The sequence below is a fragment of the Taeniopygia guttata genome, chromosome 7 (genome assembly GCF_048771995.1).
Source record: "Taeniopygia guttata chromosome 7, bTaeGut7.mat, whole genome shotgun sequence".
Classification (NCBI taxonomy): domain Eukaryota; kingdom Metazoa; phylum Chordata; class Aves; order Passeriformes; family Estrildidae; genus Taeniopygia; species Taeniopygia guttata.
This window is the reverse complement of record NC_133032.1, coordinates 7,212,062-7,226,671: the sequence shown is the minus strand read 5'-3', so window position 1 is coordinate 7,226,671 and position 14,610 is coordinate 7,212,062. Positions and strand designations below refer to the sequence as shown.

The 14,610-nt window shown below is 38.9% G+C and overlaps 1 protein-coding gene across 1 annotated transcript in view; it reads right to left on the bottom strand.

Annotated features, from left to right (window-relative positions):
• Nucleotides 1-14,610, bottom strand: part of CLASP1 (cytoplasmic linker associated protein 1) — a 168,329-nt gene that overhangs the window by 46,857 nt on the left and 106,862 nt on the right. Inside the window, exons 25-29 of the mRNA XM_072932017.1 lie at nucleotides 11,381-11,443; nucleotides 7,414-7,517; nucleotides 4,921-4,944; nucleotides 3,765-4,009; nucleotides 150-213 (exon numbers count right to left, since the gene is read on the bottom strand). Coding sequence (XP_072788118.1) covers nucleotides 150-213; nucleotides 3,765-4,009; nucleotides 4,921-4,944; nucleotides 7,414-7,517; nucleotides 11,381-11,443 — 500 coding nt within the window. The remainder of the gene's footprint in view (nucleotides 1-149; nucleotides 214-3,764; nucleotides 4,010-4,920; nucleotides 4,945-7,413; nucleotides 7,518-11,380; nucleotides 11,444-14,610) is intronic.

Below are 14,610 nucleotides of genomic sequence, written 5' to 3'. Positions count from 1 at the left end.
GTAAAACAAATGCAAACCAAGGAGATTTTTAAATGCCAGTTTTCCCCAGCAGATGGCAGGGGTAGAAATACAAACCACTCATCCTGGAACAGTGTCAAATGTGCACACACAGTAAGGCAGGAGAGCAAGCCAAGGCTTTGTGGTCTTACCTTGCTGTGAGGGTCAGCAAACATGCGAGTAAATATTTCACACAGCCTTTTTAACTCGACTCGGCTGAAATACATAAATAAAACACAACATTAATGCCAAAGTTTTAGCTGCTGGGGAAAAAACGCAGCTAATAAATATTAACAGCTGAAAGATCTAACCTTTTTTATTTAAATGTTACTTCAGTCACACTTCTGAAAACTTCGTATATCAAGGCAAAGCCTTTAGTGGCACTTCAGTTTAACTGCTGAGATCACCAGTTTTACATTAAGAATCTAATAAAGCTTTTTTTTTTTTTTAATCTTAATCTAGACAATTTTATTTTCTGCTGCTTTTAACTTCTTCTATATTCTGGATTCCAGAAGACAACCTGAAATGTGCATGTTTGTGAGGCACTTAGTTTCTGTCTGGGTCACTGAAGATCACTGATTCATGCATTTCTTTCACCTTAAGAATAAAGTCTCCTTTGTGTCAAGGATTTCAAATTTTCAAGTAAAATCAGAACTTTCTGGTTATACACTAATCAAATCTTTTGGTTTAAATTCCCAGTTGCTTCAGTAGTATCAGTCTAGAATCACATATTATTAACAGATCAGAACTGACCCCGAGGTCTGACAGCAGGCAGGCACACTGAGGAGCCAAACATATAGAAATTGAAGAGACATTAATAATGACCAACTATTAAATCAGAAGATAATTACATCAAGGAACAATCTAACTTCCTATTTGTAAGAGATTATTAGGTGCTCAGTAGTGCTCTTTTTATGGCAGGAGGAAGAAAGAATGATGCATGAGATACTGAGCTGGAGTCAAATGCAGAACTCTTTGGTGCCAAAGCTCTTGTCTGCGATGTATTGAGAAGTCTTAGCTTACCTGCAAAGCAAACTGGCAAAAAATACAGAAGCTCTTGTTTATGGTGCAAACAAAAACAGAGCAAGGCAGTTAGGCTACATTTCCCGCACTCTATGGATGCAAATAGACATTTTTCACAATTACAATGAAACCAGAGCAACTAGTGAAAAGAACACTGCTCAGAGAAGAGTTATTGAAGATTGTGACTACCGGGAACGTATTTCCAGACCAACATTAATTCTACAACCCACCAACTTCTGTCTTTCTAAAAGTAATCTTTGAACAGGCCAGAATAAGGCAGCAGTCTACAGATGCTTTGTGTTAGCATGTTTATGTTTCTAAGTAACACAGGACTTTTTTTTCCCCCAATAAATCTATGCATGAAAGGCTGATTAAATTTTAAAAGGGCACAAAACCAATGGGTTTAAGAGCCTGGTAGGGAGGGAAAAGTCTTTGTAACAACATCACAGTAAGCTGTCAGCTTAATTCAGGGTGAGGCTGCACAGGCTCAAAATGACTACAACACCCTCGTTGACATCATGCAGATTGCAGATCTCTGAAGGAACCCGTATTTATTACTCTAATGGATTTTCTTTCTGGACAAAGGTATAGTAAAGCAAGAATATGTGTACCTGTTTCTAAAAGCTCTCAGACCCAAGTTAATAATGCAAGTACTAAACTGCAACAGGCAGTGGAAGAGCATTTCCTTAAGGGACTCATTTGCCTTGTTTTATTTAGGACACCTTATGGGAATCCCTTAAAAAAGTAGGCCACATGAAGCTGTACGAAACAAAGAGGATGGGTAAGTGCCATTCCACTTTACATGCACATCTCTGGATATGCAAATCCCAGCTAACAGAGGATCAGCCACCTTTCAGTTCAGAATACTTAAGAAAACCCAGCCTCATCACTGCCTCTTATTACGAGCTACACCACAACAGAAGGCATCAAGTTTAATTACAAAACAGACGTGCCCCTTGGACTAATGACCTTGATGATGTTCTCAAGATGCCGTGGGAACAAGCAGGATGATAAAATCTAATCATTAGAACAGGCACCAGATCAACTCTGAACCAAGGAGGAAGGAGATCAAAAGAAAACCAAAACGAAATACAGAGAACTAATCACAGTATCAAACTTAAATAATAACTGCACAGAGGTTTAGTTTCTGGGAAAGATATAAAAATTATTCCTTATCAAAGCTAAAACAACTTGCTATCTTGAGGGACTGTGACAGCACAGTTCAAACACCACAACTACTATGGTTGAAATCAGAGTTTAATTCCACCAGTATTTCTGCTAAGATTTACTGACCTGGATACACAGCCCAAGACCAAAACTTGTCAACGCTTCCTCCCTTGCAACTATCCCCAGCAGCACTCTAAACCTTGCTTATAATCCTCACACACTTCTGTGGCAAAACCAAAATCTCATCCAACTTTTTCATACAAGCAATGAAGTGCCACAGTTTTTCCAGACACTTTGTTAAAGAGAAAGAAAGAGACAGTATACATGATGGAATTATCTTTAAAGAGACTCAGAAATAGACCACATCAAAAAGCATCTCTGATCTAGAGACTCAAACTACCCATTTTAAAAATCTGTAGCACTTTCCATTTAAGGCCTGTATCACATAATGTGAAGTGCTAGAATATTTTTATAATGGCAAGAAACCAACATTTCAGGCCTGCCCTCAGTACATTTTTATTCAGACTGTTAACATGAACCATCAAATTATTTTCAGCCAGTGTGAAGCCCTTTTAAAATAGAAACAATTGCATAAACCCAAGCAAGGAGGCTCTAAACAACCACTTTTAAACTTGGCTATAATTTAAGTACATATGATTCATAACAGAAAAAGAAAATTGTCACAGCTATTTGTGAATGCTACCTTCAAAGGAGCCAAGAGATAAACAGCTTATTTCAAACACTTTCTCCATAAACTAAGGGTGAAATGTCTATGGCCTGAGAGCAAGTTATCTAGCTAACATGACCTATGGCCATAGAGAGTTTCCAAATGACTGCTGGATAATTCTGAGGCCTACTGGGTAATTCTAAAACCTCTTTAAAGGTGTGATGTGCCAAAGGTGTTTGAAGGGGTTATGTGGTTCTCAAGGAGGGGAAAAGGTCTCCCTCTCCTACCATATGCAGTTTCAAGTTGGTATACATACTTTACTGCCTGAAGAAACTTCCCTCCACATTACACACTACACCATTTACAGGACTCAAGTTTCCGATATAAAAATTTTCAAGAGTTACAAACAGAATCTGTAATTACACCTAACACGGCTTTCATAAAGAGTCAGAGTACAGCCAGCACAGCACTGCCTGATCTCAGCTTTGAAACACGTACCATAAGTCATTTTAGAGAAAGTGCAATGTTTGCTTCACCAACTAAATTGCCGTGGGAAAAAAATATTGAAGGTTCGAACAGACTAATGTAAAAATGGCAGCACCCTTTGAGTATGTTTACAGTAACACCACTGTGGGAAATCTCACTGTGCTACAACAAGCACCTACCACTGGAGGTCTTCGAGAGATGGATGAAAGCTAAGAGAAGATAGCATGCATATCTGAGCCCTTTCTACACTACTGCCACAGCAGAAACCTTTCCAAAAGGTAACTGCAACCTCACATTGTGGAGACAAAGCCTTCACAGCCATGGAAGACACCACCTGTCTCCATAAGGCAGGTACATAATACTGCCTTCTGGCTGTACTATTCATTCCTAATGAATTACTGACACCAGAAAACTATGAAGTCACCTCAGTGTCCGTTGGCTTTTCAGTAAATTCTGAAGACCTATAAGCCCTTCTTTCCTTTCAGACCAGTTGGAGCTGGCGCAGTGGTTCAGGACCTCAGCCACATCTTCAGTCTGGCGCAGGTAGTGCGGAATGCCCCCGTTCCGGGAGCCATAGGAGCGCTCCGAGCAAGCGCTGGAGGCGTCGCTGTTGGCGTCGTCATCCGAGTACATCCCATAGGGCTCATACCTCCTTCTCACTGGCTTTTTCTGGAAAAGGGGAAACGCGGACTTAGCAACTTATATATGTTACATTGATGTCAAAGAGAAACATTCTATTTGCAATCACTAAAAAGAAGATTAGTGCTACTGTTACAGTGACTGAAGTGTTTAAAAGGTGACACCATGCATTGCCTGCTTACCTCTCACAGCAGAGCAAGACAGAGCTCACTGATTTCAATGAGACTGAGTGACTCACGGGAAGTGAGCCTGCCTTCCCCAGCATGAAAATCATGTATTTATGCCCAGTAGAATTAAGTTACTAGTAATGAAATTAAATACAATAAATGTTCTATTGGCAATAATAGTCAGTTCCACTGTTACAGATACTAGGATGACACAATCTCTGCTTTAAAAAATAATAAAGATATGGAAGAAATAGCTGAAAGAATCTGTGCTGGCATACCCAGTCGCTTTGAGATCAATACTGAAGTTACTCTAGAAATGCACTGGATATGGGAGATGGCAATTTCTCTGTTAGTTTGGGCTAGGATTCTTTCTAGAGGCTGCTAAGGGAATTGAGTACTCAAATCCCACTCAGTTCCATAGCCTGGCATTAGGGAACATAATTGCCTTAGGTACATCTTTGACTGCCTTGATCCTTACAGAAAGAATACTAACATAATTGGCAGCAAAAACACCTCTTAAATAAACCTTAAAAGAACAGGGTTGACAAGATAGTCTATAAAAAAATATCATCTAAATTCTAAAGTGTTTGCTACAGAATTCCTTCCAGTATCCAGTCCTGCAGTTCTTGGACTTGTGAAGCCAGTAGAGTTTTGCTTCCACTAGGACTGGAGGATTGAAGCATAGAAATTAACTCACGTGCAGTATCATGGGCGTTAGCAACAGGGTGGGGAAAGTTGGAAAGTAGAAATAAAAAGTCAAGAAAGCACTAGTACCTTGCTCCTGGAGTCTCCTAACAGCTGTAGGCAGGAAAATATTGAAGGGTGGGAAAAAGCATAGAGAATTATGTCAGAAGCTTATGTAGGGTTTGTTTTTGCAACAAAAACGTATAGCAAATGTGTCTTAGCAAATTAAAAAAAATACAGTCTTTGCAAAATAAAAGTGGGAATAATAATGCCTGACTTTATTGCCGAACTGTTGCACTATTCATACTGGCTACAATTTCCCTTAGGGATCTTGAAAGTGAGAATATCTGTTAAAAACTTTTTTAGGAACATTCAGCACCTCTTTTCTTACTTTTAAGAAATCAACAATGAAAGATACCAGAGATTTTGGCAGTGATTTCTCTTTCTCCACATATTACTAGCAGAGTTTCATTTTAGAGTCTTGCAAAGAAATTCTGATGTGAGGAAACCGCTATCTACAGTACAGCACACTTAATCAAATTCACTTGCCAAGTTCTCTTTCAACCCACAGTTCTTTTACCACACTGTTTTGAAGATTAGCTTCTTTTAAGACCCCCTGGTTGGCACCACTGGCTTAAAGGCCTTACTTAACAGCAAAGTTTCCATCACCCTTTGAGCTCTTCTGACAGACCTGAGCACTGATTTCCAGTATAGACACTGTGGTTTTAGGCCAAGTCCAGTTCAAACAGAAAGAGTGGATCCAACTGGAATTGTACAGAGGGAGTAGAGGTCACAGAATGACACACCATGTTTTGTTTCAATTGAGGATTTGGCTGAAACCATCTTTGGAGAAGTTCTTTTCATTTCTTACTACATGGAAAAGACAAGTTTCTGGAAACAAGGTTACTGGGTAAAAGCTGGCATCACAACACTCTCTCAAAAGGAGCCTGCACAGGCTTTCTAAGTTGCCTGTTGTCAGAAGGCAATGGAGAGAAAACTGGGGTGCTGGGAAAGAAGGGATTAACAAGACTGTGTTGCATCTCCCGAAGTTGTACAAATTCAGATTGATCAACCAAGCCAGCAGCACCAGCTAGTTTCCAGCTAGACTTAAGTATTTCGCTTTTAAGTGTTCAACCCTTCAAAATTTTAACATTTCAGTTTAATGTTACTTAACATCAAAGCTGGAGTACTTAAAAGAACACTCTAAGTCTTGCTGAAGATTAAGTCACACCCAAAGAAATCTCAGGGCTCAGCAGTCAATTGAAATACTGTGACACTCTCCTCCCTTGAGAAACCTGTATTCAGCAGCTGCTCACATGCAAGGATAAAGCCTGATTTCATTTACACAGGCAAACCATTGTCTGTAATTATGTCTTGAACTGCTCTGGCAGCAAATTTGAGGTGCTGAGAGCAGAAATGGGCTCACAAGCTGTTATATTTGGTGATGAAAATGCTCACTTAGTGATTCAGTCCACTAAATGCAAGAGTGTCATCCATTATACACTGATCTACCTTTCTTTGTTCACAAATACTGTATTTGTTTTGAAAGATAAATTTTGTAAAAAGGGCTATTTTTCTGGAAGTACTCTAATAGGTGCCGTGAGCTGAGTGGTAATCAGACATAAAAAGGAAAATTTTAGCCATTCTTGGGTAAAGTGAACTAGGAAATGGAGAAAGGCCATCTACCACAAACACTGGTGACATGGCTCATCTTCCTTAAAGTGCCTCTGAGACAAATTCTGAGAGATCTGTTTCAAGATACATCAGGAAATCCTTCCCTCATTCAGGTCTACATCTGGAGAAGACCAATGGGTACTCAGCTATCACTGTACAGTAATTTCTCCTGCTTCTACACATCCTTGCTCCCCCAGACATTCAAGGTACATACAAAGGCTTATCATGTGCCTTCTGAAAAGCAGAAGACATTTTCTGGGTTCTATCTGAGAGGTATCATAGTACAGTCAGATTATACAGGACAGTAACATTTTTTAAAATGACATAAAATTTGCTAGGAAAAGCAGTGAATGTTTGAAAGTATTAGCAGCAAACTAGACAAATACAATTCAACTTACACCATAACAGCATGAGATGGTACAGATTCCATGCAAGCCAATTTATGAGCTCTCTGAGTAGTTACCCAGGTGAAATAACACAGGGCAGAAACTTGTTCTTGCTAAAACCTGATCAGGAATTGACACTAACAGATAACACTGTTTTTCTGAAAAAATCTTCATGCAGGTAACAGGACTGATGGAAATCTCCGACCCCATGAGTGCCAAGCACTGTCACAGTGCTGGGCACATTCTCTGACAGCCAAGTGAAAAGCAAACAGCTGATTCAACCCATCCTGCAGCTGCAGTACCAAGCCACAGCACTCTGTCTGATGACAGCTGCAGAGAACTGACATAAATAAGGAAAACATACTGCTGCCAGTATACCCAAAGTCAAACCAGCCAGAGGTAACCCTACAGCATCAGACACTGGCACAATCAGAATAAAGCTACTTAGAAAGAGGAGAACATACGTACAGGTAACTTTAAGCCACTTTCCGGTGTTGGAAGCATTTTGTATTTTTCCTCTTACCAGTGCATCGGCCACAGCAGCCTCCAGATCTGTGCTGGTGCTCAGGACTCGCATGGCATTCACAGAAGCAGGCATCCTGCCTGGCTGTCCGAGTCCAAACCGGTCTGCACAAAAGACAACAGTGAAAAGGATTGTTAAATGAATTCACATTCATTTGGAATCCTAATCAGGTGCCTGAGTAGCTCTCCCCACGGACTCTGGGAACTCACAGTGCTTTTCCATTAAAAGCCCTTTAACCCAGAGCTCCAGAGAGTCTGTCATTAGGGTAAGAAATAAACTATTGTCTGTTGGGCGTTGGAGGCAACTTTGGATCCTCAGGGCAACTTTTCATTTATTTACTTTAAGCAGGGTATCTATTTCCTGTTTCTTTTTACTTGGTTGTCTCCAAGTTTTATCTTAATGTCAGAGGCAGACATGCCCATCCCAATCTGGCACTCTCAGAAATCAATAGAGCTTCTCATTAACCTCAGAGAGACAGAACCATGCCCAGTGTCAGAACATGTAAATGCTCAAGCACTCATCTATCCTGCAGCCTTCTGTCTCAGGCAAGGATGTGAGACTAGCAGCACCAGATTAGTCTATTTTATGTCTCAAGGCTTGATTAACCAATAGAATATACCCCTACACCTTCACAGTACAAAAATTAAGTTAGTAACTCACTTGTGAAGTAACTCCAATTTCTGGTTCTCTTGAGAAGAAGCTTAAATTCCAGAGCTCCTTATCAAAACTTTTAAGTAGAAAATATGATCTTTTTTTCCCCTTTGAATTTGATGGCAAAGCTCTCAATGGCATCCAAAGCAATGGCATTGAGTCTAAAATGCTATTTACACTCCTAACATTAATTAGTTTACTTTATCATTTGCCGAGTTTACCAAAACTGTTACTGAAATTAAGTTTTTTTAGCAAAGCCAAATTCAGAAAGGTCCACTAGCAGAGCTATGACAGAATCAGTAATTTAAGTATCACAAGCCAGGTTCTGGCAGCTGAGTCCTTCCAGAGGGGGACAGAGCAGATACTGGGATCCTGGCTGTAGTCTATAAGCAGAAAGACCGGTTATAACATTCCAAGTTTTTCTTTCTGTGTGGGCTTGTGTTTGCTCATGAAGGACTTAAATATCCCTCCTGGAACATGTTACACCTCTGTCCCTATACCACACATGCCAGCAGGAGTTTTGCCAGCAAATTCAGTGTTGCACAGATCAAGCTGCATGAACCCACTGAAGAGACCTTCAGCTGATCCCCATCAAGCAGCATGAGAGAGGGGTCAAGTCACACAGGCCTTTTAATAGTTCATCTATATTTAATTTAACAGTGGAAAAATACTGCTTATTAAATTGCTGAACTATATTGTGGATTTGCTCAAAACTGAGGCCAAAGACAGTATTCAGCAGCTTAATGTGTTTTTGGGGAAAATACTGCATAGCACAAAATTTCATTGCTTTCTCCTTTATGAACCTACTGCACTGAAATATCTTTCAGGGATTAGCTCACACTGATATGCAGTGTGAGCATATTTATATCAGAGATTGAAGCTGGCCAGTTCTACTGTCCTAATTACAAAGCTTTATTCGAGATTAAGCTACTGCGGGGAAATAGGGAAGATTTTTAAAGTCCAAAGTATTTTGAAAAGAAAAAAACCCTGCAGACTAATATTTTATTTCAACAGAAGTGATAACTATAAAAATTTACTGTTTCTTAGTTACATACCCGGACAAGACATTTCTGATTTACAACAAAAGCACATTTTCTACAAAACACATTACAAGGAAAAAAAATAAACAAACTTCTTAGAACTACTGCCAAAAAGTAATCAAACCATGACACTTCACAAAGAAATAAAAGTTGTATGTGTTATTACTATCCCCTTTTTTAATGCACTTGGGTTGAAGAATAACTTCAAATATGAAGATGAAATAGTGCTTTATTCCTAAAATGGAAAACTCTGTGCACTCTTAACAGAAGCACAGAGATGATAATGCAGTAGGTCTGACTGAAACTGAAGTCACCACTAGAGAGATATATACACTATAAAGTTGTACAGAGGACAAGGATTTTCCCAAGTATAAATGAGATCTGGTACAAGGGCTGTAAATGTTGAGGTACATTCTGGACTTGGTTTTATATTTAAATCCAACCCAATTACACTACGCAAGTGTAACTGAGATAAAAATTTGGCTTTAACTTTTGAAACTATGTATCTTGAAAAATACCACTGTCATTTGTTTTTGAATAAATTTAGTATTACATTAGAAAAGGGAAGATAGTTGGTTGGGTTTTTTTAAAATGAAGAACAAAATGACAAAATAATTCAATTGTAGATCAGTTTAAATACCCAGCATAAAGAAACAAAATTGAGCTTTTTTAACACATCAAGTACAGTTTGGCATGCTAGCTTCTATCTCCATAGCTATCAGGAATCTTCTGAACTACTTTGTTCAGTGATTTTTAAATTTACAACACCCGAATTACTTCAGGCTTCTCCCCAAGACTCTGCTGCCATCCTGGAGTGCTGAAGTAAGACCACAGGAGAGACCTCAGCATATCTGTGATGTGGGGCTGGAACACACCGGGCTCCAGGAATAACCAATTACAGTCAAGCCCAAAGTTACTGGGCAAGAAATCTGCAAATTATGCTCTGGCCACATTCCCTTGTCTTCCTGGCTAGAGTCATTCATTATACTTGTTACAAACTTGGTGAAAATTTGCAACCACCATTATTAATCCTATTCTGCCATCTTTTAGAGCATTTTGGCTTTCTGTAGTACACAGGTAACCACAAAAAATTTGATTATGCTTTGTACCAAACCACACGAGCCAAACATGAAGCGACTATTACAGGAAGCCAAAAGCAAACAAAGCTTAGATCTGTATTACAACTGAGCTATTTTAAATATTTCTAATTATTTTGGTTAAATTACAAATTCAAATTATTATCTGAAAAATGCCAGTCAATCAGCTTGCATCATTTCTGTTGAATAACATGATAAGGGAAATGTTTTGAGAGTTTAAGTTAAGTGATAGCCATTTCACTAGACTCATGAGAAACAGAGTACTTTTCACTCCCTATCTGAAGGGTATTAATTAAATAACTTTCAATATAACAAATTCCTTATAAGATTTTAGCTTTCAAGAAAACACTGAAGCCCTCATTTTCTACATTATCTTTGTCCTCACAATTATGTCTCTGTTGTCCCAAAGCTAACCCTCATTCAATTATTTTTAAGATTCCCAGTAAAATATCCTTATTTCAAAAGGAATTACACATTCTCCACAACTGCAAATCCAGTACAGGGGAGGGACAGAAGTAACTGGAATCTGCAGATTTTTCCCATTACATGTAACAATCAGTCACATTATGCAAAGCCCAGTGAAATTAAGGGGTTTTTTTCTTTCAAAAAATTCCATGTACTTTGGACAAGGCCCTGAGAATAATATGAAGAATGGATCGGCATGCGTTATGCTCCAAAGTTCAGTCTGAAAGCTCATCAGGTGCTTAATTTTTCCTGCTCTTCTGTATTTTGGAGGGGATCCCACAAAGAACTTTCATTAATAGAGACAGGAGTCCAGAATATTTAGTAATAAATGTGATGAAACCCATTGGGATCCTGTCCTAGACACTGGAAAGTGCTACACTGCTAAAGAGGAAAAAGAATTTGCAAGTACTCTGCATCAGTCAGGATTTAGCCCATGCTGCACAACTGATCCAATTTATAGGAGAATTGAGAAAGCCCTGGATCACCCTTTGTTTAAACACTGTTCACAATGTTCCTAAAATACACAAAATTAAAAACATCCAATAAATGAAACTCAAAACAAAAAGCCACGTTAAACAAAACCAGAACAGAAAGCCCCACAGTGGTGAGAAGCACATGCCAAGTGCTGGCTGATGCACACGATGGCAAATGTTAAGATGGTGTAAAACAAGACTACGTATAAGAAGCGGATTCATGCAGTTAGCGCTTGTTCACCTGACTGCCCAACAGAATCAGCAGTGGAGAGAGCACTAGTGGACCTGGAATGACGTCGAGAAGCTGCAAGTAGAAGGAATGGCAACACCCACAGGATTAACACACATTGAACCCGAGACAGAAAATGCCACAATCCAAAGGGGATGCGTGCGACCGCTACCGGCAGAGGTGTTTCATAGTGACAGGGGAATGGCGCTGCACGTGGATGCGGAACAGCTACAGTGCGAGCCCACAGCGACGCCTCTACCTGGAGCTCCCCCCCTTCCCCTCGTGACCAGTAACTGGATGCATGACAAACTTATTTGGAACAGTCCCAGACTGGGTGCAGCTCAGCAAAAACACCCCGATGCACATCAGTCACATTCCAGACCTGCAGGTCTGGCAGGCAGCCGTCACGAGAACGTGGAGCACGGAACTACAGAGAAGGGTTTAGATGTGTCAGATCTAAACCCCAAAGTGAAGCCATGAGGAATGGTTACAAATTGTGCTTGCAGGTATTTTTCCACAACATTCTAGCCTATGCATAATAAAATCAACGTTAACAAAGAGAATGCGTAACCACAGAAGTAGGAAGAGTCATACAGGGAGGTCACCAACCACTGTAGAGGTCCTCGGGTTGGTTCCTTTTCCAAATAAGCACATGTACACACATATTCAGGTGTTGCTACTTCCAAAGATCTCTTGCTTTTAACAAATTTTGCATATATGTTTCTTGAACTTCAGTATGTACATGCAGAGCAAAGGAGAATATGCACATCACACACCCATTGAGAATGACACATGTATACAAATTGTTAAAAGCAATGAAGTGCACACAGTAGCAGAGGAGCCTAAGCCAAATATAGCTCCCACTTCAATTCTCAGTTGTTAGCAGCACATCAATCACAAAATGCCTTTTGAGAGGTTTTCAGTTCTTGGCTTCAGCATACAAGTGAGTTCTTTATGAAAGCAAATGAAAAATGGGCCCAGTCATTCCCAAATTACAGAAATTTTGTCTTTCTAAAGAAGTTTTCCCTATGTCTAGCAATGACATGCTCACCAGCTCAAAGCAACTGACCCAAGAAACCGATTGTTCATTTAAGCAATTCATCACCACAGACTCACTGAAGGCCTTGTTGCTTTAACATCATAACTAGTACTGTCAAGAAACTGAAAAAATAAAGCAGAATCACCTTACAATACAAATAGGCTTGTCAATTATGCACATAAGTGTGCAGCAGAAAATTCTAAGTCTTCTGTTTAATGCAAAGTATTCATAAACACAAATACTAATATAATGAAATAGGAATCAGCAATGTTGAGAAAAATAGAATGTTGGGTTTTTCTGACTTTGAGAGCTTCACTAAAAGCTATATGCAATATGGCCTTTGGACATGGAGAACGCAGGCATTTATTCAAGAGTACTATCCCACTGATATCATAAGTAAACAAGATTTGCATGATCAGTGCAGGATTACACACTGAACTTCACAATTAAGGTTTGTAGGTCACAATTGCTTCCCCCAAGCCATCCACTGTGCCCCTGTGGACACCACTGCAAGATCAAGGCCCAGGGAGAAACAATAATAACAAAAAAATTTCAAACACCCACATCTCTGTAAGGAAGCTGAGTACAGATTCACTCTTGACTGTTTTTACTAACTTAGGAAGCAGGACTCATGATACACAGAAATGTATGCCTGCACTGCAGCCCCAAAACAATAGGATGTCAGTGCTGACACTGACCATAATACCATTAAATACAAGAATCTTGTCATTTCCATGTAGTTACTCTAAATAGAATTCACAAATATACAAGTTAATAATTATAAGTAAACCAGACTGTGAACAGCAGGATTATATTCCCTTTGCATTATTGCAAGATTAACTGGGTTCTAAAAATACTGTAAGAGAACCACACTGTTTCGGCTTAAACTGACATATATAAATTTCTTTGAGATTAATTACACACCACATAATTAACAAGCTCATGAACACATTTGATCTTAAAGTATTTCAATGAAAGCAAAGAAAAAGGTAATAGGGTAACAACTACATTGGGTTACTGTTGTTACATTGATATTTCTTCCCTATGTAACCTTTATGACCTAATAACAATGTATTTCTAGAAATGAATTAGTCTTCAGGAAATTAAAAAGCATGAGCTAAAATGAGATTACTCTTTCCTCACAATTTCCTCACAATAAAACAGTATAACACACATCTGTAACTGAGATTTTACAGTCAGTGTAAGAGTCAGACTCGGCACCAGTGGAAGTGTACAAAGCTCACACCAACCACGGTTCTGATACACTGCATTTGCTTTTCAGAACAACGGTCAAGACAGTACTTCAATGACTGTATTTTCAATAAAATAAACAAAACATAGCACAGTGACACAGAACACTGACGAGCTAACACTGAAATCCAGCCTACTTATACATTTTGGGTGGAGAAAAAAGACTTTATCCAAAATTGAAGCTAGGCAGGTTAACTATAAAAATAAGCTACAGTTGTGGATCTACTGTCTTTTTCTAGGTCCGGTATGAAATCAGCTTCATTTAATCAATAAAATGTTCATCTATTTATCTTAAAGAGCTATGAACCAAGTTATGAATGCAAAGTTGAACTCCTTCCATTTTTCACCCGAAGTTGAGATATTAATGTAAACAGATTATTTTATAGCTCAGTATAATGAAATCCCTGAACCCAAAGGCTTCTCCAAAATTAAAACTTGTGCTATGTTCCATTTACACATTACACCATACAAAATTTTTAGTATTTTATCACTATGTGCAAAATACATACTGTAACACCATTCTTCATTAAATTACTATATAAATGGAGAGGGCCTGGAGATAACTGTATTTCATGTCTGAGATGACAAGTTTTGATAGAAAAAGCAATGTATTTGGTTGAACATATGATATGGCATTTGATCAGAAACATTAACTATCTTGCTGTATTCAGCATTGTGCAGAAAAACTTCTGCATAAGTCTAATGAGATTTTCTATTTGTACTGTACACTTTAACTGCAGTTTAATGATGCTCCTTTAAAATTTCAGTCTTTCCTTGGTTTTACACTGCCTGCTTAAGTTTCCTACAGCATGTGCAACTTAATTGATGATAGACTGTCCTGTAAAACCTTTACAAAAAGAGAGCTGCTATCTCCACTGGCGGATTCAGGATAGAAATTATACACTGTAACTATAGCTAGCTGTAAGAAAATCGAATAATGAATAATTGAGTC